Raw genomic sequence first — 22,497 nt, forward strand, 5'->3', positions numbered from 1 at the left:
TTGTTGTGTACTGTAAACTTAAGATGGGAAATTGCTACTAATGGCACAAAATGTTCGACATCAATTAACTGCTTTAAATGGTTTGAGTGAACAGAATCCAAATGTGCCCAAATTTCACCGCCTGGTCTTTCACTGTGGACTTCACTTGTTGCTGGGTATTTTAGTTTAGGTATTTAGGTATTTTTACTTAGTTTATGTTATTCTGCATAGTATACACAACTAGAAGTTTTCATACAAAAAACACAAGAACAAAGGCAAAATCCAGTGAAAACAAAGTGTAAGCACCATTGCTGAAAATCCTTGCACTCCATGTGTGATACATAAAGATGATATGAAATAATCATGTACGTATTATACCTGAACAGAAGTGGGTAGAAGTTTAACACTTATGTTACCCCTGTGATGGGCCTGCTGTCTCCCTGTGGCTGACAGATGCTTTGTACTATTCATCTGCACCTCCCGAACACTTATTTCCAACCTGGTCTCAGAATTTCCAAAACACACTTTCAGCTCAGATTTGCTCAGAGAATTCCTAAAAACCATCTGTGGCATAAAGATGTTTGTGATTACAGATGCAGCCTCAGTAAGCCTGAGACTTAGCCTCAGGCAGTGACCTCGTCTTATCTTCAAATGTAATCAGAGCTTTTCCTGAGGTTTTTTTTTTTTCCTTAAGGAGTTTCCCCAGCTTTCCTGACACAACATTCGTTTTAATCAACCTTTATGTAAACCAGATGATTTCAGATTTGTATGTTTAATTTGTAGATTTATAAAAATATCAATATTTTAGACCTTGTATATAATATTTTATTTATATTGGGAGTTAAGCAGAACTTTAGAGTTTGACATAGAGTCAGTTTGTTCCTTCAGAATGTCGTGTGATCCATCTTCAGTAAGGACATAAAAAAGGTCAGTCAATAAAATAAAAACAAAAAAGAACATTGAAATATTAAACTGAAAGGAACTTAGATTAAATTAAATGAAATCAGGTCTTCCTCAATAAATCTTTAATGACACAAAAAGCCGTCTGATTCTTAAAGTGTTTTTCTGTAATCAAAAACTCAGTAATCAGTGAGGATGAGGATGGAAAGGTTTGACATCATTCTGACCTGCTGCCTCTTTTTTTTATGGAAGGGTCTTCCAGGTATTTATTTTGTAATAAAATACAGTGAAAAATATAATATCTGTAAAGAGCAGCAATTTATCAGAGAGTGTAGTCTGTCTGCACCAGTGGTGGACCTTCAGGTTCTGTGTAATCAGATTACAGACTACTCAGTTTTATTAAAAAAAAAAAATAGCTTCAGCCAATCAGCATCACTTGTTTCCTCTGATGAGCAAGTAGGTTCCTGCTGCCGCACCGAGGACTCCGACAGTCAGACCCGCTCCACAAAAGATCACAGGTCCAATACTGGGCTTAGGGATCTCCACATCTGCAGACAGAAACACAGAGAAACGTGAAGCTTCACATCTGGAAACAGTCAAGGAGTTCCACAGGGTTCTGTGCTGGGACTAGGGTTGTGCAAAACTGACAAAAAATAATAATTCGATATTTTCTGTAATTTTATCAATAACGATAATGAACGATATTTTGCATTATTTAAAAATGTGTTCTTAAAAGAAGTGCAAGCTAGTAAAACATAAGACTTAAATCAGTGTTTGTGGCACATTAACTTTGGCGAGTTTTTCAAAAGCAATCGCTCAAGCGAAAGCTTGACACAATGAAAGAAATCAAAAAAGAGGCTGTCCAGGGAGATTCCCTCTAGATTATATCCAAAAAAATCTCAGAAGCTACACACCTTCATCTGATCAGAAACCTGATTTTTAGCAGACCGCTTCAGTGTCTTATCCGAGGCTCCACACAAGTGAGCTCTGTGGGCATTGCTAGGTTATGAAGCAGTGATTGTAACATACCTACTTTAACTTAAAGATTACAATATCATCCATCCATCCATCCATCATTTTCCTCTTTATCCTGCTAGTCAGCATCATAAGGGTCTAAAGCTTGCTGTGTGTGTATTTTGCCGAACACCTTAGCTGATTTAGGTTTATCTCATCTATCGGGGTTCTTACAAAGTCTGGAAACTGCCGTATTTTGATCAATGTCAGTCTTTTCAAATTCAAACCACCTCCTCGCCTAGGAATTAAAGCTAAGGCGGTAGACTGCGAGGCTGGCGATGTCTGAATTTCTTCCCCTAGAGCAGTGTGATCACTCTTTTACAGCTTTAGGTGTGGCAGCTATGCTAGCACATAGTATGGGCACTCTCACTGCGCACACGCAGCAGCCTATACTAAAGCATAAATTAGTGAACGCGTGGAGCAGAGGTGTTTTGATTACGATAACGTCAGCTAACGAACATAATTAACACGGCAATTAAGATATTATCGTAGATGATATATATTGCACACCAATAGCTGGGACCAATACTTTTTATTTCACGCAATATTATAGAAATCACTGCATAATATTGCTATGCTGATGATATTCCGTTATATTTATCTATGAAACAAGATGAGATGATGGGACTGTCATAAAGACATAACGGCCTGGATGACCTCTAATTTCCTGCTTCTAAATTTAGATAAAACTGAAGTTCTTGTACTCGGCCCCACAAATCTTAGAAACATGGTGTCTAACCAGATACTTACTCTGGATGGAATTAGCCTGGCGTCCAGTAATACAGTGAGAAACCTTGGAGTCATTTTTGACCAAGATTTGTCCTTAAATGCACATATTAAACAAATACGTAGGACCGCTTTTTTTCTATTTGCGCAATATTTCTAAAATTAGAAACATATTTTCTCAGAATGATGGTGCAAAGCTAATTCATGCATTTATTACTTCTAGGCTGGACAATTGTAATTCATTATTATCAGGCTTTCCTAAAAGCTCCCTGAAAAGCCTTCAGCTGATCCAAAATGCTGCAGCTAGAGTACTGACAGGGACTAGAAAGAGAGAGCAGATTTCTCCCATATTGGCTTCTTCTTCACTGGCTTCCCGTTAGATCAGGAATTAAATTCAAAAACAAGGTCTTGAATAATCAGGCCCCATCTTATCTCAAAGACCTTATAGTCCCATGTCACCCCAACAGAGCACTTCTCTCTCAGACTGCTGGCTTACTCGTGGTTCCTAGGATACTTAAGAGTAGAATGGGAGGCAGAGCCTTCAGCTTTCAGGCCCCTCTTCTGTGGAACCAGCTCCCAGCTTGGATTCAGGAGACAGACACCCTCTCTATTTTTAAGATTAGGCTTAAAACTTTCCTTTATGATAAAGGTTCTCTCTGTAATATCATTGGATCTTTATCTTTGAACATAAAGCACTTCAGATAACTGCTGTGTGTTGTTACAGTGTGAATAAAACTCAGCTGAATTTTCTCACCATGGAATTTCATGATTGGTCGGGTCAGGGCCACATGTTCCACTGTACAGGTGTAGCTGTCTCCCGGCTGTGGGACGAAGTCCAGTCTGGCAGTCTGTCTGAAGGTCCCGTCTGTGTTGGGGAAGGCAACGCTGATGCTGGTTCCTTCGATCACGCTCTCTCCGTTCTTGGTCCAGGAGACGTTGACGGGAGCGGGATAGAAACCGGTCACATAGCAGATCAGAGTGTTTTTGACTCTGAGCTCCTCGTTTAGTTCGGTGTAGATGATCAGGTTGGAAGGAGGATCTGTGCACAAACACACACATTTTACTCACAATATCTGTTGTTAGTCTTTTGTCCTTTCTCCGTTGCCTCAGCTCCAACTGGTCACAGCAGATGACTGCCCCTCCCTGAGCCTGGTTCTGCTGGAGACTTTTTCCTGTTAAAAGGGAATTTTTCCTTCCCACTGTCACCAAATGTTGCTAATAGGGGATCTTCTGTTCTTTATGTAATTATTTTAGGGTCTTTACCTACAATACAAAGCACCTTGAGGCGACTGTTTGCTGTGATTTGTTTCTATATAAATAAAATTGAATTGAATTGAACTGATCATTCTAATATCTCACTCAAGCGTCTTTATTGTTGGTAACAGAACTGATTCACTGTGATGTCATTTTGATAATCTTATGCAGTGTCATGTTTATTTCCATTCAGTCACATTAATTTCTAATCTTGAGTCTTGGTGAGAAACTTGGAGCTCAGTGACAATAAGAGTCACAGCATCTGTTCACTCACCAAATATGGAAACATTTCTGTTTGGATGTGTTTTTATTTCAAATCTGATGAATATTGAAGTTTTCTCTGCATTCAAAGAGCTCTGTGTGACCTCAGAGAGACACTGTTATTTATGACATCATCGTTCTGTGTATGTGGTCCAACAGCTGAGAGAACAGAGTATCACTGTGTACCTGAGTATCAGTATAATGACTGAACAAGATGAAGCCAATCGTTAATCCAGCTGATGAAGTGATCTGATCAGTTTGGCTGAGGAATGATCAGGAATGAACTGACCTTCAACACGGCTGGATTTGATCCTGAACCCAAACGTGAATCAAACTCAGGTGGTTTACCTGAGGAGTGTTTCATTCTGTCTGCTGCTCTGATCTGACCTGTCAGCCTGTCAAAGCTAGATTCATTCACCATGAACCTGACGAAGCTCCTGTTTCTTTAACAGAGCCACAAGTGTTTGATTTATCTCCACTCTCTGAAGGTTTTCCTGCTCTGGACTGTGTGGTTGTATTAAAGAGGCAGGTGATTTCTGCTTACCGAGTTCTTTGGGGACGTCCTTCATGGCCTGACGAATGATCTGCAGCCTATATCTGCAGATCTCTCGATTAGCCACAGCTTCGTCATACTGAACTGGAGAGCGCATAGGATCTGCAAAGTCAGGCAGAGTATCGACTCCTATCTTTCTGTAGAAGTCTGCGTACCACACTGCCTCATCATCCAGTATCACCACATCCTCTCCATCGGTATCGGAACAGCCACTGATGGCGTTGCTCTCGTGCTGAACTGATAAAAAAAATCAGAGCTGAGTCAGTGTCTGTGAGTTTCATATGAACCGTCAGCCTGTCTGACCTTTAACCCTGACTGAACAGCTCATCACACTTCAAATGAAACCACAGTAACCTCTTAAATCGAGCAGACCTTCTCAGTATGTTGGTGACACCCACCAGTTGTCTTGGTCTTGGGCTGTTGGCCCAGTGTTTTTGTATTCCTGTGAAGTCGTGTTCTTTGGTGTTTCACTTGTTGAGTTTCTTTTCCTTACAGTTTAGATTTTCAGTTTGTTGTTGTGTATTCTGCTTTAGATTGAAGTTATTTGTGCTGTTTTGGTTTCCCTTCGTTCTTGTCTTTACTGTGTCTGTGTACCTGTGTCTGGCTTTTGTGTTTAGTTCCCTTCCTGTTGTTTCCTTGTATTTGGTGTTTAGGTTCCCTCTGTGTGCCTGTCTCCTTATGTGTATAGTCTGTGTGTACCATGTTTAGTTACTTCCTGTTTTATTTTGACAGTCCTGTGTTCCCTGTGCTTTGTGTTTGGTTTTCCTTCGCTTTTTCTCTGTTCTTGCTTCTATGGCCATCTGTGTAAAATGAATTACTTTAATTACTAATGACTTTGCACAGTCTACACTCTACCTATCACATTAAAATTTGTCCAAACTCATTCATTTTCCTCACCGTTCCTGCATGCTGCCTCTCTGTAAAGCGTAACTTCCTCTTGCTCTTTCCGGTCTCTGAGTGAGCTTTGCAGGAGCCTCTCCCTCTGTGTCTGATCTGTGTGAACTCACTGTGTGGTGTGGCTGTGCCCTCTTCCCCACCCTGTTCCTCCATGAAGACACACAAATTCTGCCACACATCTTAACCAATCATGTGCAGGTTCCACAAAAAACAAGCTCACAATCAGGAGTCGGCTCTTCTAATTCACTACCAAGCATTGGCTCTTGGAGCTGGCTTTTTGAGAACGACACACATCACTAGAGCCTACTGCTTCGCCATTTTTCATCAGGGAGCATGAGGTAAGGAATCTTCTGCACAGGTAAAACTGCAGAAAGACTGCTGGTCCTGATCGGGTATCATGTGTTTGCCTCTAACACTGTGCATATGAACTGGCCCAGATTTTAACTGATCTTTAGCTGCTCCCTGGCTCAACAGAAATCACCTGTGATTGTACCAGTACCCAAGAACTCTAACCCGAGCTGTCTGAATGACTATAGACCTGTAGCATTAACATCAGCTATCATGAAAATATTTGAAAGCTTGGTACTGTATATAGACACCTTTTCAGTATCACCCTAGAAACATACCAGTCTGCATATAAAGCAAATAGATCTGTTGATGATCTTTGTGCCTGCACGTCATTCTGCAATATCTGAAGGATCCTGGCAATTATGCAAGAGTTCTTTTTGTCTATTTCAGCACCATTGTGCCATCTAGACTGTATGATAAGCTTCGTCATATGGGAATAGAACAATCATTGTGTCAGTGGGTATTGGATTTCTTAGCAGACAGAGTTCAGGTGGTCAAATGTAAAATCAAAACATCTAAACCCCTCACCATCAGTATGGGGTCTCCACAGGGGTGTGTCGTGTCAGCACTCCTGTTCTCATTGTATACAAATGACTTTGACTGACTGACAGCGAGAGGTAAACTGTTCAAATCTGCAGATGCCACTACAGTAGTGGGTTTAATCACAACACATGATGAATCTATGTACAAGACTGAGTTTCATCTCTGGTGGACTGGTGCAACACAAATAACCTGGACTTGAACATTTCAAAGACCAAGGACATTATTGTGCACTTCTGCCGCAGACGGATCACCTTCCTTTGGTTATCAACAACACAAAGGTGCAGAGAGTGGACAGCTATAAATTCTTAGGTGTTGACATTTCATGCACCTTGAAATGGAAGGACAACACGATTTTTGTTTCAAAGGAATCTCATCAGAGACTGTACTTTTTAAAACTGTTAAAGCAGTGGAGTGTGACCAGGAGAGGTTTGTTGCAGTTTTATCGAGGAGCTGTGGAGAGTATTCCTGCTTTTGCCATAACCATCTGGTTTGGGAGTGTGACTGCTGAGGAACAGAGGCAACTGAACATGGTGGTGCATGCTGCATCCAAAATTACTGAAGACATTGCTGAAGTTTATAAGAACAGGTTGCACAAGAAGAGCCTGTTGATTGTAAAGGATTCTTCTCACCAAGCTTACTGCTTTTTTAACTGGCTCCCCTCAGAGAAAACACTGAGAAGCATCAGCACAAAAATGACTAGAAACACTACATACCAGACTGTACGACTCAACATCTTGCAGCTATTTTAAACACAACTGAACTTTTTTATGTGGCCAGACAGGCTTGCTCTCTCTTGCGATTGCACTCTCTCCCCTTGTTACAATGTGTGGCGGTGCACCTGCAGCTAATTGCGAGGTGGTGTCTCCTGCAGGATAAATTCACTGGGGCTTCGAGTCTTGTTAATGTTAAGTGTGTGTATATATATATATATATATATATATATATATATATATATATATATATATATATATAGATATAGATATAGAGATATATATATATATATATATATATATATATATATATATAAAGCCATCTGGATCAGCTGTATGATCACGACAGGTAGGCACTGTTCCCAAGCAAGTGATTTTTATGTGCCTAGCAGCTACTTATCTGCACTTGTTTATAGTATGGCTGGCTAGATATTTTGGTGGGAGATGGAATCCATAGACTGGCTGCTCGACTGCGTCCATTCATCCTGGTGAGTGATTCTGACGGCAGTATGCTTTCCCCTAACTATCAACAGCCTTTTTAATCCATTTTTCACTTTTAGGGCTCCCATTTCCTGTAATGATCGACGCTTTTCACAAGTTCAACTATGGCTAGTGTCAGCTATATAGCTTGCAGTGTTGGCCTGTACTGGAGATCTGCTGTCTTGCCTGAAGAGGATTATGTCACCTGGAAGATTGTTACTGTGAATGTGGAAGATTGGTCTGCTTCACTCCGACCAGCAGTATTTCTTTCCGAGTGAGCATTGGAACAGCCAAACGGGAGAATCGGCTCATTCCAGTGTCTCTGGGTCTCAGTCCTGATGAGGCCCAGCTGGGTTAAAGTGCTAAGTACTACTACAAGTGCTATTCCACACATTTCAGGGACTAATTCTGGTGGAATTGTGGGCATTATTCCCCTGAGTGGAAAATTCATATTGGTTATTTTTATCGTGAGCATTTTGAGTATCTTTTTTACGGAACCCCGCAAGGGACATGGGGGGGGGGAAAAACATGGGAGGAAAAAAAAAAAAAAGAGGCACTTTTGCGAGACCTCGCAAAACTTTTGCGAGATCCCGAGTTACTTTTGCGAGATCTCGCAAAAGAAAGATGGTTTCATAGGTTTGGGCCATTGAAGAATGAGAAGGTTTCATGGAACAGAGCAGAAATGGAGGACGATCTAGAAGGTTTCCTGAGGTCAAGAGAGGTCCCACAGGAGGACATCATGCGCATGCAACGAGACAAGGTACTTATAAAATTCATTAAGTTATAAAACAAAATAGCATTAAAAATGCGGGGGTTGAGAAGGTGGCTAACTTGGTAACAACAGAAGCAGCATTTACAAGCATTAGATACTAATTGTCGTCATTACATGCCAGTTCATCTCATTAAGGTTATAGATGGTTGTAGCGGGCAGCACAGTGGTGCGGTGGTTAGCAATGTTTTGTTATATTTTGCTATTAGCAATGGTATTTTAGTCTGAGGAAGGGTAATCTACGGCACGAAACGTCCCTCTCATGTGAGGTTTGTCTCTAACAAATATTATTCCGGAGCTTTGCTGGTGTGCGGACCCTTAATTTTTTTTCATCCCGGTTAGCAATATTGCCACACAAGAAGGTCCTGTGTTCAAATCCATCAGATCGGGACCTTCCTGCGCGGAGCTTGTGTGTTCCCCCGTTTGCGCGTGGGTTCTCTATGGCCTCCTCCCTCAGTCCAAAGACATGCAGTTAATGGGATTAGGTTACCTAGGTTAAACTGTCCATAGTTGTGAATGTGAGTGGATGGTTGTCTGTCTCTCAGTGTTAGCCCTGTGACAGGCTGGCAACATGTACAGGGGCACCGTAGTTACACGGTGTACAAATATTACTACAGTTACAGCACATGAAGAAGACAAAAACTGACAAAGTAACTTGTGCCATTGAAAATAATACAAGTAGAATCTTAATAAATTCCTTGAAAAAAAAAATACAATTAGTGTGTGCTGCGTGGCTTGCTAGGATGAAACTACAAACTCAATGTAATTATTTTTTTTTCTGTAATATTTTTGTGTACAGGTGGACAAGGCAGTGATATCCATCATGACTGATGATCAAATGTCAAAATATATTACTTCATATGGTGACCGAGTAGCTGTCCTGTCCTTCTGTCAACAATCTACATACAGCACGGATAAAGAGACTCTTCTGCAGAATCTAAGAGAAAAAATTGGAGCACGGAAAATGAGATCAAAGACTAAAGGAGCACTGTGTGGTACATCTGGTCTGTTCCAAAAGCGAGGTGAAGGGATGTCAAGATATAGAAATAGTGCAGCAGAGAAGACATCCAGAAGGATTGAAATTGGATGGCTTCATTTAATTGACAATGAATATCATCAAGTGAGAACCAGAAATGGTGGTGGAACAAGACATGCAACGGTGGAAAAAAACACGACTGTAGCACAGATTCTGGAAATGGGAAAGGACCTGTTTTTCCAGATGGTAACTCTACAAAAGGGAGAGTTGAAGACTTTATATTTACTGTTAGTGACTTTAAAAAAAATCCAATTCCTTTAGATGACACTGTTGGCAGACTTTATGAAAAAACAAAATTGAAGCTGCTAAGGTTTTACATTTGCACAAAAGAAGAAACATCTTTAACAGTTCTTTCCTCATCTGAAGTGGATGAATGTGGGGAAGATTTCTTATCTGAGGAGGATTCTGTCAGTATCACCAAGGAAGAGTTACAGTTGCCTAAACATGGACCTCACACAGAGTCGGATGATTTTATCACAGATCTCGTTGACCGTGGGGATTCATCTGACAGTGATAATAGCGAACAGGTTTGTGGCAATAGAAAATATATTACAAATAATAAAAACCCCCTTGGTTGGTCAGGTACATTTCACATATCTTTGAAAGACTCCCAGCTTTGTATTTATTAACATATACTAAATGCTTGGCTGCCAAAAACAATAATTATGTTCTGTTAGTTTTTGTGCGTTATGTTGTTTTTTTTTTCTTGTTTGCAGAATCACGATTTCCAGATCCAACCAAGACCAAAAAAAAAGAGATCAGCGTGTGAGACAGTGACAACACATAGTCCAGGACAGTCACATTACATGCATTCAACACCAACAGAAATTAAAACAACTGTCACGGGACAGTGGCAGGGCACTGACTCAAGTGATCATGGTAATGAGAATGCTTGGAATCAACTTCAGCTTTGCAGCGATTTATATGACCACAGCTCAGGAGTTATTGATCTGACCAGTGCAGTCCCTAAAGAATCCCCCCAGCTAGAGTCAGCTCACACCCATCATGAGGCCTCTGAATTTGATCCAGGTATAGATGAGGCTGATACAGTTGTATGGAATCCCGAAGAGGACCTTGTCAGAGCCGATGCTGATGAGGCAGTCGTGATAATGCTGAATTGTGTCAACAGTGACGATCTAATACAGGTAAGACCACGAACAGTTTTGGATAACGTAGAAAAGTACAAAATATAAAAATATGATTATACTCTAACAATAACTTGCATAGTTTTAGAGTCTCAACTCAAAAACATCAGCTATGGATTAGTGCTTTGAAAAGAATTAATCAGGTCCAATATTTTCTGTACTGCATGATTCTGTGCACTCACAAATAACAAATAATGACAAATAACGAGTTGTCAAGGTAACATTGATTTCTGAGTGGACAGACAACTTAACTTAAAACTGTGAAACATTCAAATCACTGATATTTTTTATGGCATGTGTGTGTTTGTTTGTTTTTTCCAGGACAATGGACTGAATTTCACAGCACAAGATTTGCCCTTGGTTTCTAGCAGCCAACTTTCCCCATCAAATTCAGCTGGCAACCCAGGAAATCCAGAGAGCCCCCGACGTATATCTGTTCGCAGGGTAAATGTTGTTGAAGATCTTTTGGCTATATTTATGGACAGCAGCATAATTACTGTGACTTTAAAGATGGACTTTGTAAATGAAAAAGCTGTTGATGATGCTGGGGTGTCAAGGGAGGTTTACACTGCCTTTTGGGAGCAATTTTTGGAACAGTGTGAAGGTGAAACAGAACGAGTTCCAAGGCTGAGGCCAGACTTTGGTGAGGCAGAGTGGAAAGCAGTTGGACACATTTGGGTGAAAGGATTGCTTGATTATGGTGTCATTCCGGTGAGACTATCAAAGGCTTTCATTTTAGCATGCATTCATGGAATCGACTCAGTTGATGCAGACATCCTGATGTCATCGTTTTTAAACTACCTCCCTCCTGTTGAGAGATCAGCTGTTGAGAAGGCTCTCAATGGCACAATGGATGAAAGTGATGAAGAGGACCTGCTTGACCTTTTTACAAGGATGGGTTCCCACTCCCTACCTCCTCAGAACAACATGCAGCCTGCCATTGAGGCAATGGCTCATAAGGCGATTCTCCAAGAGCCAAAATATGTAGTTGATTGCTTCTCCACAGCCATGGCATGTGTACAACTGAAACTGTCAAACAGGGAAAGTGTGGTGTCTCTGTATGAGACAAAGAAGGCCACAGGCAAAAGAGTATCACAACTATTTCAAACAACAAAGGTGATGCTGTCTCAAATAGAACAAACAACCTTTAACCATCTTCAGCGATATGTCAAAAATGCTGATGAAAGCAAAGCTGAGAAAATCCTGCGTTTCTGCACAGGGTCTTCTGTCATCTGTGTTGACAAAATTCTGGTGTGCTTCAATGCTGAAACAGGGCTGAACAGAAGGCCTGTTGCTCATACCTGTGGAGCTACTCTTGAAGTACCGTGCACTTACACTTGCTATCCTGATTTTCGCACGGAGTTTGACAACATCCTTTCCAGCAATTACTTGGAAATGGACATCATTTGAACTTGCTGGAAGTCTTTTTTCTGGATTAATAATTACAGCTGTAATTGATTACAAATATGTTTACCCTTGATTTCACTGTTTTCTATTTAAATTTGTTATTGAAATTTTGAATGCATTCTGCCATATAGTGATCAGTCATCGGTTTCATTTTCAGATCGTGTAATGTTATGTTCTGTTGCATTTCATAAGGATTTTCTTTAATTTCTAATATGCTCGTACATTGATTGTAGGTTTCACTACTGCTGACACCATGTTTGAGGCTGGTGTCAAAGTTCGGCTCACATGAAAACCACCTATACTTATTTTGCTGTGTCTAGCTGTTTATAGGAACTGTTGAAGAATCCAGGCAAGAAGAAAGAGATATACACTTGATTTCATGGTGAAAGGTCCATGTACTTTTAGTTTTTTGTTGAGTAAAAAAGATTTAAAGTTAATGATGATTTTCAGTCATTTGTGTTTGTTGTCTGTACAGTGTATATTTCAAGTTAAGAAATAAAAGTTTGATTATATTTCAGTTTATTTGTCCCATATTACAAAAACATATACCATGACTTCATTATAAAAGTGGTGTCTAATGTCAAAGTATCATTTGAATTAATTTACATTTTATTAAAGCTCATCAGGACAGGTGTGTTCAGAAAATTAAACTTTCTGCTCATAAAATACATTTTTGAATAATTTGGTGACCAGAACCTAGTGTTTATGTACCTCAGAGCCTCCAACACTGCAAAAGATCAGCATTTTATTTAGCTTTGCACACCAATAAGTCTTAAATCATTTAAATTGGGAAAAAAAGTAAATATTGTTAGATTGTATTGATCCTGAAAGTCAAGTTTCTCAAACTGCAGCCCCTAGGGTCTTGATGCCCCATAATACAGTTTTGTGTGGCCTGCCAGATACAAAGAACAGAATTTGTATTTTACCCATTATATTCTAGACACCATAGCTAACTACATTCCAGTCAATAAATGCCAACTCACTTACTGGAAAACAAAAAAACATTACTATAGAAGTCATTTCACAGCTTACCACTGACCTTCCTGTAATACAAAATGAAATACTTGTGCAATAAGTCATTCTCAAACATGGCTGTGTACTAGAGAACTTGAGTCCATTTTACATCCAGATGTTTGATTTCATACGTACAGCACCTTGAGGTCAATGTTAAGAAATGTTCTGTGCTGCACACGTTTTACAGTGATGCCATGATGGCCTCTCTTAGATGCATATACAGATTCACAGCCTGATATGGGTCTGTTGGTGGAGTCCGATGGGACTCACTCATAAGGATACTGCATAGTTCATATACATCTTGATCACATGGTTTGGTCTGCCGAAAAACACACTCATTTTTGCACAGTTCAACATGCTCCTCCTCAACGTGGCAAATGAAGTCTCTTGTCCTGTAGAGCTCAGGTAATGTATACATCACATTGGGCCGGCCACTGGGGATGTTGATGTTTTTTGATGGCCTGATGGAGTGTGCATTCCAAACCTGTGCAGTCTCATCCAGCTCATCCTGTTAAAAAGAGTGCATAAATTGAGGAACTGTGCGTATATGGTGGTCTAAAAATAGATGCTAAATATAGCAATTTCAGTTTTCATTGTATTTACTGTCCTGGTCCTCTTGATTCTGTTAGGGATTATTTTTTACTCAGTGAATAAAGGACAAATGTTTAAAGGTAAACTCCAGTAAATTAAATAATGAACAATGGATCAACCAAATAATAAACAATTAAACAATACATTAGACAGAGAGCAACTGATCAGAATGTAGTAGACTAACTTCTCTGTTTCAGTACATCTTATCTTGAGGACTAGCCACAAGGACACATAACTAAAACATCTGGAAGATGATGTGCTTCATGACTCCACAGCTGAGGAATCATGAGTCATGAAAACCAGCTTGTGATGAAGGTCAACTCATAGCGCCCAGAGATTGTTTATGTTTAAGATAACAGAAGGCTGACAGTATAAAAATGTTTTGGTTAGACAGGAACACGAGCTCAGAGAGAGAGAGAGCACACAAACAAGCCTGTCTCTTCTGAGTCCCCGCATGCATGTGTACTTTTTCTGATCCTTTAATACAATAAATGATTTACTTTTTTAATTAAAGTGTCTCAGGTGTCTTCCTTCACAAAAAACCTGTTTACCTGACAATTCCTCTCTCCCTTTTCCATCTCCCCTGTCTCATTGTTCCTCCAAGTCTGTCTATTCCCTCTACCTGCCCCTACTCTCATCTCTCGCTTTACTTTCTCTCCTCTCTCTCTATGCTTCCTCCTTTCTTTCAGCCCCCCACTTTCTCTTTCAGTCACAGACATACATTCACACACGTATGAAAAAAGCAATTTATTAGCTCACCTGGATAGGGCCCATAAAACAATACTGAAGGAGGTTTTTTTTCCAGAAATCCACCAGACAGCAGACATTGTTTCTGATGTCTTCAAACAAGGACAACCAAAACTCCAGACACTGGCTGCGAAGAAAACGCCACCAATATTCAATTCTTTGATTGCCAGAACTTGCTCCCTCCAAGTAACTGTCAAGGGTGTCATTTGGGTTCACGGGCACAAGAAAACGCTGAAAGCCTCTAACATGACCATTTTCGGTTCCAAGATCGCCCCTCACAACTCTAGGGCAGCCCCTTAAACGCTGTACCGCTTCTATGTAATAGCCCCCAATAACCTTTGGATTACTATTTGTTGTATAGGCATTAAGCCAGACTATTTTCCTTGAGAAACCATCAATACTCGCATTAATACAAATGCCATATGGCTTTAGTTTATCATATGAGTCCAGGTGCCAGATGAAGTTCGGTCCTTTGGAAAAATAGTTCCTTCGCCTGAGACGTCTTGCTTGCCTTAATGCCACTCCTCGGGGATCCATCTCCTTCAATACCAAGCGCACATCCTCTTTTCTTACACGTAGTCCATGTTCTCTGCATTTAGCGTACATCCATCGGTATCCGTGAAGCTGTCCAGAGTACTGCAGCTCGTTGCTAATGAAATCAACCAAGGCTGCGAGGTCAGAGTACGCTTTGCGACGAGTGTGTCCCCTTGCGCTGAGAACTCTCTTCAGATGTCTCTCACTAATATGAAAGCCGTGTCTACTACCAAGCACCGACGTAATGTCTTTATAGTTTAAACCAAGATCGAAATAAAAATCTATGTATTCCCCCCATGGATGTGCGTCCTCCATTATTGTGATTGTTTCTAAGGTCGCAAGACTCACCCGGAAGTGCATGGCCTTAAATTGAAAAGTATTGCGAGATCTCGCAAAAGTAACTCGAGATCTCGCAAAAGTATTGCGAGGTCTCGCAAAAGTAACTCGGGATCTCGCAAAAGTATTGCGAGATCTCGCAAAAGTGCCTCTTTTTTTTTTTTTCCTCCCATGTTTTTTTTTCCCCCATGTCCCTTGCGGGGTTCCGTACTTTTTTTATGCATTTTTGCTGTTTTTAAGTGTGTGTACCTACTAGGCATCTTGAGTTTTTAGAATTGTGGTATCCAATTGTGTGAATTCCTAATTGTTTTTTTCTTCCTCTCTTTTTAGTATCAGAAGTGTTGTGGAGAATGAGCCAGTGGCAGTTTGGTCTACTCCCCAGGTGGTGGGTCCGCCCTCCTTCTGGTCATGTTTTGTTGTTGTACAGCCCTCCGGGTGTAGCTGTGGTGTTTGTTCCTTTCTCTCTTGTCAAGGCCTCTTGCTGCCGGTAAGTCCGTCCCAGTCTCTTGTTTTTATTTTTTTTTTAGTTCCTTAACTAGTTTACAATTAGTGCTACAGCCCAGACACCTTCAGCCGGTTTCCCAGTCATGGATTAAGCACGGTCCTAGACTAAAAGGACAAAGTCAATGAAGACCAAAATAGGAAAAAGTATTTACTCCAAGATTAGACATAATCCCTGTACGGGAATCTGCGCCCTTATGGTTTTACGTTTAGCTTTTTTAATGGTGTTTTAATAAAGTAGTCTTTTTTTTAACCACTGAACCATCTCTCATCCTGGTTTATGTATTAGAACCTGTGTAGTCTCCAGTGTAAATTTTTTAATCAATTTCTTTATAAATCTAATATTTCTTGGGGGTGAAATTCCTCCAGGTGGCGCAGCTTGTATTTAGCTAAACCTTGACTGTATCGTCACATGAGGGCAGATGAGGAATGGCTGCTTCAGGATAGGGATGCTGGTTCTGATCGGGCGGCAGCCACCCCCTCCAACCTGGCTGGTTTTGTTTCATCTGTTGCTCACCATCCTATTTCAGAGCAGGTGGTGGTGATCCCCAACGACCATAAATGTCATGTTTAACGGCAAGACTGGTTTAAGTATATCTAAGTGGATTGTAATCCTGTCTCTCGCCCCACAGTATCTATTGTCCTGTCTCTGTCCCCTCACCCTCACAGCAGATGGCTGCCCCTCTCTGAGCCTGGTTCTGCTGGAGGTTTCTTCCTGCTAAAGGAGTTTTTTTGACTGTTGGGTTTTCTCTGTATTATTGTAGGGTCTTTACCCACAATACAAAGTGCCTTGAGGTGACTGTTTGTTGTGATTTGGCGCTATATAATTAAAATTGAATTGAAAGCATGCATGTGCACCCGACACCTTTCTGCTGCTGATCAGGCCTTCATTTTTGACCATTTAGAGGGGGAGGCAAGGGATGAGATTAAGTTTCGCTCTAGCAGAGCGAGAGGACCCAGCCTGGGTCTTGACTATCCTGACAGAGTTGTATGGTAATGGACAGTCATATTTCCTTGCAGCAAGCTTTCTTTTCCAGGAGACAGTAAGAGGGAGAGACACTGCAGGAGTTTTCTTTAGCACTGATGGCTTTGATGGTGCAAATGAGATCTTTTGCACCTGATGGTATGCGTAATGCAGACAGTTTGGTCCAGGACCTGTTTGTAACTGACAATGCCCTCTGCAGGAAGATAAAGCAATATCTTCGCCGTGTGCCCATGGCTACCCTGTTAGAGGTGAGTGGGGAAGCGATCAGATGGGAGAGAGAGGTTCCCAGGTGGTATCTGGAAACACTGTTATTCTCTCCCATCAGCTTATGGTCTATAGTGTGGGGTGCAATGCAGTCTAACACCATGGCTGGTCCCCGTTGTAACACCATAATTTCTGATACCTCCGCTGGCCAGTCGGAAAAATGAAACCCACTGAACTGCAGAGCCACAGCTCAGGTGGGAGGTCCACGGGCTCAATAGAAAGTTTACTGAGTGGGTTAATGTCACCTTGACCAAAGATAAATGTTTTGCTAGAAGGAGTGACTGTCTCGTGTTTGGTAGATATGGGCTCTATGGTTTCTACTGTTACAAAGAGTTTCTTTCTGGAGCATTTTGCTCCTTGGGGCCAGGCACATCTTCAGTCATGTCATTGGGTGCAGCTTTGCACCAGTCCTTATGTCAGCTACCTGGAGCTTAGTGTATCACTGTGTGGTAAGGTGACACCCTGCTGTGGGATTTTGGTAGTGAAGGACCCTCACGGTGCAGCATCTGTCCCTGGTATTTTGGGAATTAACATAATTCAGCATTGCTACAAGGAACTATTTGGAGAGTATGGTTCTTCCCTGTTTAACTCGATTGCTGTATCCCAGGCTCCAGGGCCCATTTGGGAGGCCCTGCAGCAGTGTCATCAATCTGCAACACAAACTCTAAGGGACCCTGTTGGGGCTGTGGGGCCCCCGAGCAGTCAATTTTGGGTCAAATCATGCTCTTTGAGCCTCCAGAGTCAGGTTTACCAGCTGGACTACTAGCCTCATCGTGTTTGGTACAGGTTGTCAAGGGCACTACCTTCCAGTATCCAATGTGGGGACAGATGAGGCCCTTCTCCATCCATGGACCAGTCTTGGAGGATTAAGCAGTGGAGCGATTGTTAGTCTCCCAGCAGGGGTCATTGAGGTGAGTGCTCCCACTGTTACAGTTTCCACCCAAGCTGCCTCCCTTCTCATCCAGGGAAAAGTTGATGTTTTGTCTATATTACCTGATCCAGAGCAACAGGAAGTAAGGTCCTGTTTGCGGAAATATAGTTGTTTTCTGACCATGATGGAAACTTGGGTTGTACTAATGTCATCTCACATGACATACCACTGCTTGATGTCTCAGTTTGGCAACAATACAGCCCCATCCCCCAATCGGACTATGAAGCCATGAGGGCCCATATCAATCAGCTCTTGGAGGCTCAAGTGATAAGGGCAGGGATGAAAGTCAGCCGGTCCAGTACTGCGTGCCACTAAAAGATTCTGTGCCGGCACACAGTACTGCGAAGAGTGGAGTAGCTGTCTGCTGTACAGCTGTCATTTAGAACCGGTCATGGCTGCAGTAGCTTTTCCTCGTTTCAAATTAACTGTTCGCGCTATGCTAGAGCCTCAATTCTCTAGCTTCTCTCCCCTCTGAGCTCAGGGCTTTTGTCAGTGGACAGGCTTTAAAATGATCACTGTTACGTTTAGCCTTTCAACTGGCCAGTGGCCACGTCCACCGTAGTAGTCATTTTATATGGCAGGCTAGACCCTCGTATTTTGACTGACGCCACATTTGGCCAGTCATGTAACTGGCTGTACCAAAATCACCTGCAAAAGCTCTGGTTATTATTGGCTCTTGAAAACCCACTTCTTAACATGATTGGCCGAAGGAGGTGTCAAAGTGGGAGGCTTTAGCCTGCCCTATCAAGTGTACTACATATGTCCCGCGGACAGGACGTTGCCTGTTAACCAGAGGGCGTCACGTAGTTTTTGCAGGTGAATTTGGTGCGGCTAGTTATCAGGTTAATGTCTGTCTGCATGATACAAAATATCCAGTTAAAAGCAAATAGAGATGAACTAATTGTGTTTCATGTTATTCTGCTCAGTTTCAACAACACAGCACAAAAACACTGCTTATGACCAGAGATTTCATTTATGTCTAATTTATAGTCTCCAATGCAAATTTTTGAATCAATTTCTCTATAAATCTAATATTTCCTGGGAGTGAAATTCCCCCAGGGGACGTTGTCGCAGCTGATATCTAGAGAAACCTTAACCGCAGTTTCACTTTTTTTTTTTTTTTTTCTTACTTAGTGCTGCTAATTGCTTTAAATGAGGCCGTCACCTCTAATTTATCAGTTTGAAATTCGACAGCAAACACACAGGTTTAAATGTTTTCTACATGAAGTGTAGCAAACACTTGGTCAGAGTTTCACTGTTAACCCAATGAAACCCAGTGCTGAGCCTACACTCAGTACATGAAGGTGCTGCACTCAGTCGGTGTGTGTGTCTGCTGCTCAGAGCTGCTGTTTGTCCACTCAGAGGAACTGTGGATGGAAACGTTCAGTGTTTTTTAAGCCTCGTCTTCACCAAGTCTGCACGGTGCAGATTGCTGAGGGGAACTGCACACACCTGAATCAGGCCGTCTGCTGCCAGGCACTGTGCGTACTACACTCTGTGAAAAGTGTGTGCGCAGTACACACAGGGACCATCCAGCAACTTGGGTAACACCAAACACAGCAAGCCCCTTTGCAACCCACCTCCACCCTTCATTCATTATTGATCCCTGATCTGTTCTGGCTGCCAGAGATAAATAACTGCAGCAGTGATTCAGAGACTCACCGTCAGCAGAGACACAGAGGACAGAGGAGAGCACGAGAAGCAGCACCAACGCCTTCATCTTCAGCAGCAGCAGCTCTCTGTGACTCTGAGACTCTCTGAACCTCTCTGAGCGCTCACACGGCAGCCAGTCAGAGCTGAGACCACATGATGTCATCAGTAATCAGGCAGAGACAAGAAGCAGCCACACAAACACACAGAGCTGAGATCAATAATTACATATAGAAACTCATCTCTATCAATACTTTATGAGGAAACAGGGACCAGGTGGTCAAAGGTCAGTTGACTCAGGAGAGCCTGGACTGCTGGTAAACTGAGGACACCTGGTGGACAAATGAAGAACTGCAGAGGCCAGGAGGAGCTGCTGAGTGGACTCACCTGATGGGAACAGTGAAATCATCCACAGAGGAAGAACAGGATTCATGCTGGTTACAGACATGAGTAAATATTATGAGGCACAGAATAAGAAGCTAACACACTAAACTCCACCACAGCATCAGGCAGCAGGTCTGCTGTGCAGAAGCTGAGATGTCCAGAAGATGGACTCGATGTTCATCTGACATCAGCTCTTACCTTGTTGCTTCATGCAGGTCAGATAAATGAGAGCAAGCTGTGAGAAATGTCTCTTCATTACAGAGGCTGCAGCTTTAAGGAAAAAGGCAGATTCAGGATCAGATTTGCTGTCGCTCTGCAGCAGGTGGACAGGTGTGCTTGTAGGACTTTCAGATGCACTCTGAAATCTGTGGACTGAGTGGGTCAGAGATTACCTGAGCTCAGACTGCATCGATTAATGAGGCTGTGATAGTGTTACACTGATGTGTGCGTTTATCCACATGTCATAGTAGCAGCATGTTCAATAACACGGATGCTTTGGTATGACAGTCAGGTGCAGCTCTCCTCGGGGTGAATCCTGAGCTCGGTCTCACTCCTCACACCCTCACAGTCCCAGCAGCTCCTATCAGCAGAGTTCTCCTGATATCAGGAGCATATTGGTCCTCCTCTCACTGTCTGAGCTGCCTCTCTGTTTCTGTGTGAAAGCATCAGGACATCAGTGCTGCTCTCAGCAGATGAAGTGAACCAGCTGCATCTTCATAAATTACAGAACAAAGTGTTTTTACTGTAATTTTATGCATTTATTCTTTTTAAAGTTTGCGTTGGCAGCAGCTTTACAGTTAGAAATGTGCTTTATGTGATTAATAAATCCAGCTGTGACATGAAACATGAACCTCTGGAAGGAGCCCAGTGAGGTCATCCTGCTGCTGACCCCACACCTGCCTACAGCAGCAAGAAGAGAGGAAACACCAGGAGCTGACGCAGCAGCTTCACCTTAGACAGGTGAGCTGTCACAGTCATCACAGCAGGAGTCACTGACCCCACCCACACGTCTGGTGCTACTACACTCACAGAAATGCACATCATTAGTAGGTAGATCTGCAGTCACATTGTCACTGCCATTATCCGGACACACTAACAGGTAATCAGTGCAGTTTTCAGGTGTGTTCCTACTGATGCTGTATCTTGCTGTAACTGTAGGCCTCCAGTCCCACTGCTAATACATGTGTTGTATGCAGTGTCTTCCTCTCTCTGGGGGAAACTCCTGAATGAAGACCAGGAGCATGATGTTGTAGGTGTGCTTGATGCTGACAATGGAATCAAACTAAGAGAAATTCAGTCCAACATAATAGAAAATAATCAGCGACCCCCCCCCCCCCCCCCCCCCCCCCCCCGACAGAATAAGCAGAAGAGAAAGGATAGATGGATGGAGATGTTTTAGCATTGAAACATTCAAAGATGAAACTTGGTGAAAGTTCCTTTAAAGGGAAATGTGTGTATAAACTGTTTGCCATGAAAGAAGAAACTTAAAAAATATCACAGAATTCATTAAATTTGATTTAATCATACTTGTGGACACTCTGTTATATCTCTAGTTTTTGGTTTAAAACTTACTATAAGTTAATTATTTTTCATTCCTTGAAAATCAGCAGTAGTTTTCACATTTTGCAGATAGAACCTTAAAATTCCAAACAAAAACAGTTTTTTTTTAGAATTATAAGGTTCTCTCTGCATTTACTTGTTCAAAAAAAATTTGCACATTTAGTAGGATTTTGATATTACTGATTTAGAATACATATAGGGTGTGTTTCATAATCATGTGTGAACAAGACTTATTCCATGTGTAATTTTTGTGATACAGAGTGCAAAAACTTTAAAGCTCAGTATCTCAAAACTGGTCAGAACGTAGACAGAACCTCATAATTCTAAGGGGACAAGATGACGAGTTTCACCCAGGAGAGGTTCCCACTTTGTGGCAGAGAAGTTTTATTTTATTTATTATATTTAGTAGGACTGTTGAGAAAATACCCTGTGTTAGGTTTATGTGGGCTAAGTAAATATGAGATAATATAAGTTCCCAGGCGTGTGCGGGGAAACCTTGTTCTATGAATTGTTCTGATCAGCTTTGCTAAGAAAAGTAAACCAGTGTCAGCTGTTTAGTCTTTACTTCAGCTGTAGCCACCAGAAAGGATCCCATAACCAGTTTGCTAGCGGGAGCTGCCATTAGCACTAGCGATCGTTCAGTGCCGGACAGTCTGTCTGCAACGCAAAGAGGCGGAGCCATTACTGAGATGGTGAGGTCAGGTGGAGCAACCGGAAACAGCTGGAGGTCCTTCATCAACCACCTGATCAGCAACATGAAGAACAGAGAACTTTTTGTAGCTGCTCCATCCACCCTGTTTGTTTCACACAGGGAAAAACTGCAGTACAGAAGTTAAAGTATGCAGTTGAATCATTAAGAGCAAGGAAGGACGTGTGAAAGAGCAGACCACCAAGTTGTAGATGAGGTATCTGAGAAGACTCGGTGGGATTTATAGCTGAATAGTTGTTTTGTGTAGAGTTAGATTTTAATTAATAGCT

The 22,497-nt window shown here is 41.8% G+C and overlaps 2 protein-coding genes and 1 long non-coding RNA gene across 3 annotated transcripts; 1 reads left to right on the top strand and 2 right to left on the bottom strand.

Annotated features, from left to right (window-relative positions):
- Positions 1-1,311: 1,311 nt before the first annotated feature.
- LOC115775859 (HLA class II histocompatibility antigen, DP alpha 1 chain-like) lies at positions 1,312-19,659 on the bottom strand. Its single transcript, XM_030723379.1, has 4 exons — positions 19,588-19,659; positions 4,679-4,924; positions 3,374-3,658; positions 1,312-1,427 (listed from the first exon to the last, which is right to left on the bottom strand). Exons 1-4 carry the CDS (start codon positions 19,643-19,645, stop codon positions 1,312-1,314), a joined length of 705 nt encoding a protein of 234 aa, XP_030579239.1. The 5' UTR covers positions 19,646-19,659.
- On the top strand, positions 9,664-11,288 carry LOC115775861 (uncharacterized). Its single transcript, XR_004019401.1, has 3 exons — positions 9,664-9,997; positions 10,187-10,615; positions 10,937-11,288. It is a non-coding gene; the product is annotated as an uncharacterized LOC115775861 (long non-coding RNA).
- Positions 12,619-15,273, bottom strand: LOC115775853 (uncharacterized). Its single transcript, XM_030723373.1, has 2 exons — positions 14,387-15,273; positions 12,619-13,544 (listed from the first exon to the last, which is right to left on the bottom strand). Exons 1-2 carry the CDS (start codon positions 15,266-15,268, stop codon positions 13,218-13,220), a joined length of 1,209 nt encoding a protein of 402 aa, XP_030579233.1. The 5' UTR covers positions 15,269-15,273; the 3' UTR covers positions 12,619-13,217.
- Positions 19,660-22,497: the final 2,838 nt, after the last annotated feature.

This window comes from Archocentrus centrarchus, unplaced genomic scaffold (assembly GCF_007364275.1).
Source record: "Archocentrus centrarchus isolate MPI-CPG fArcCen1 unplaced genomic scaffold, fArcCen1 scaffold_24_ctg1_1, whole genome shotgun sequence".
Classification (NCBI taxonomy): Eukaryota; Metazoa; Chordata; class Actinopteri; order Cichliformes; family Cichlidae; genus Archocentrus; species Archocentrus centrarchus.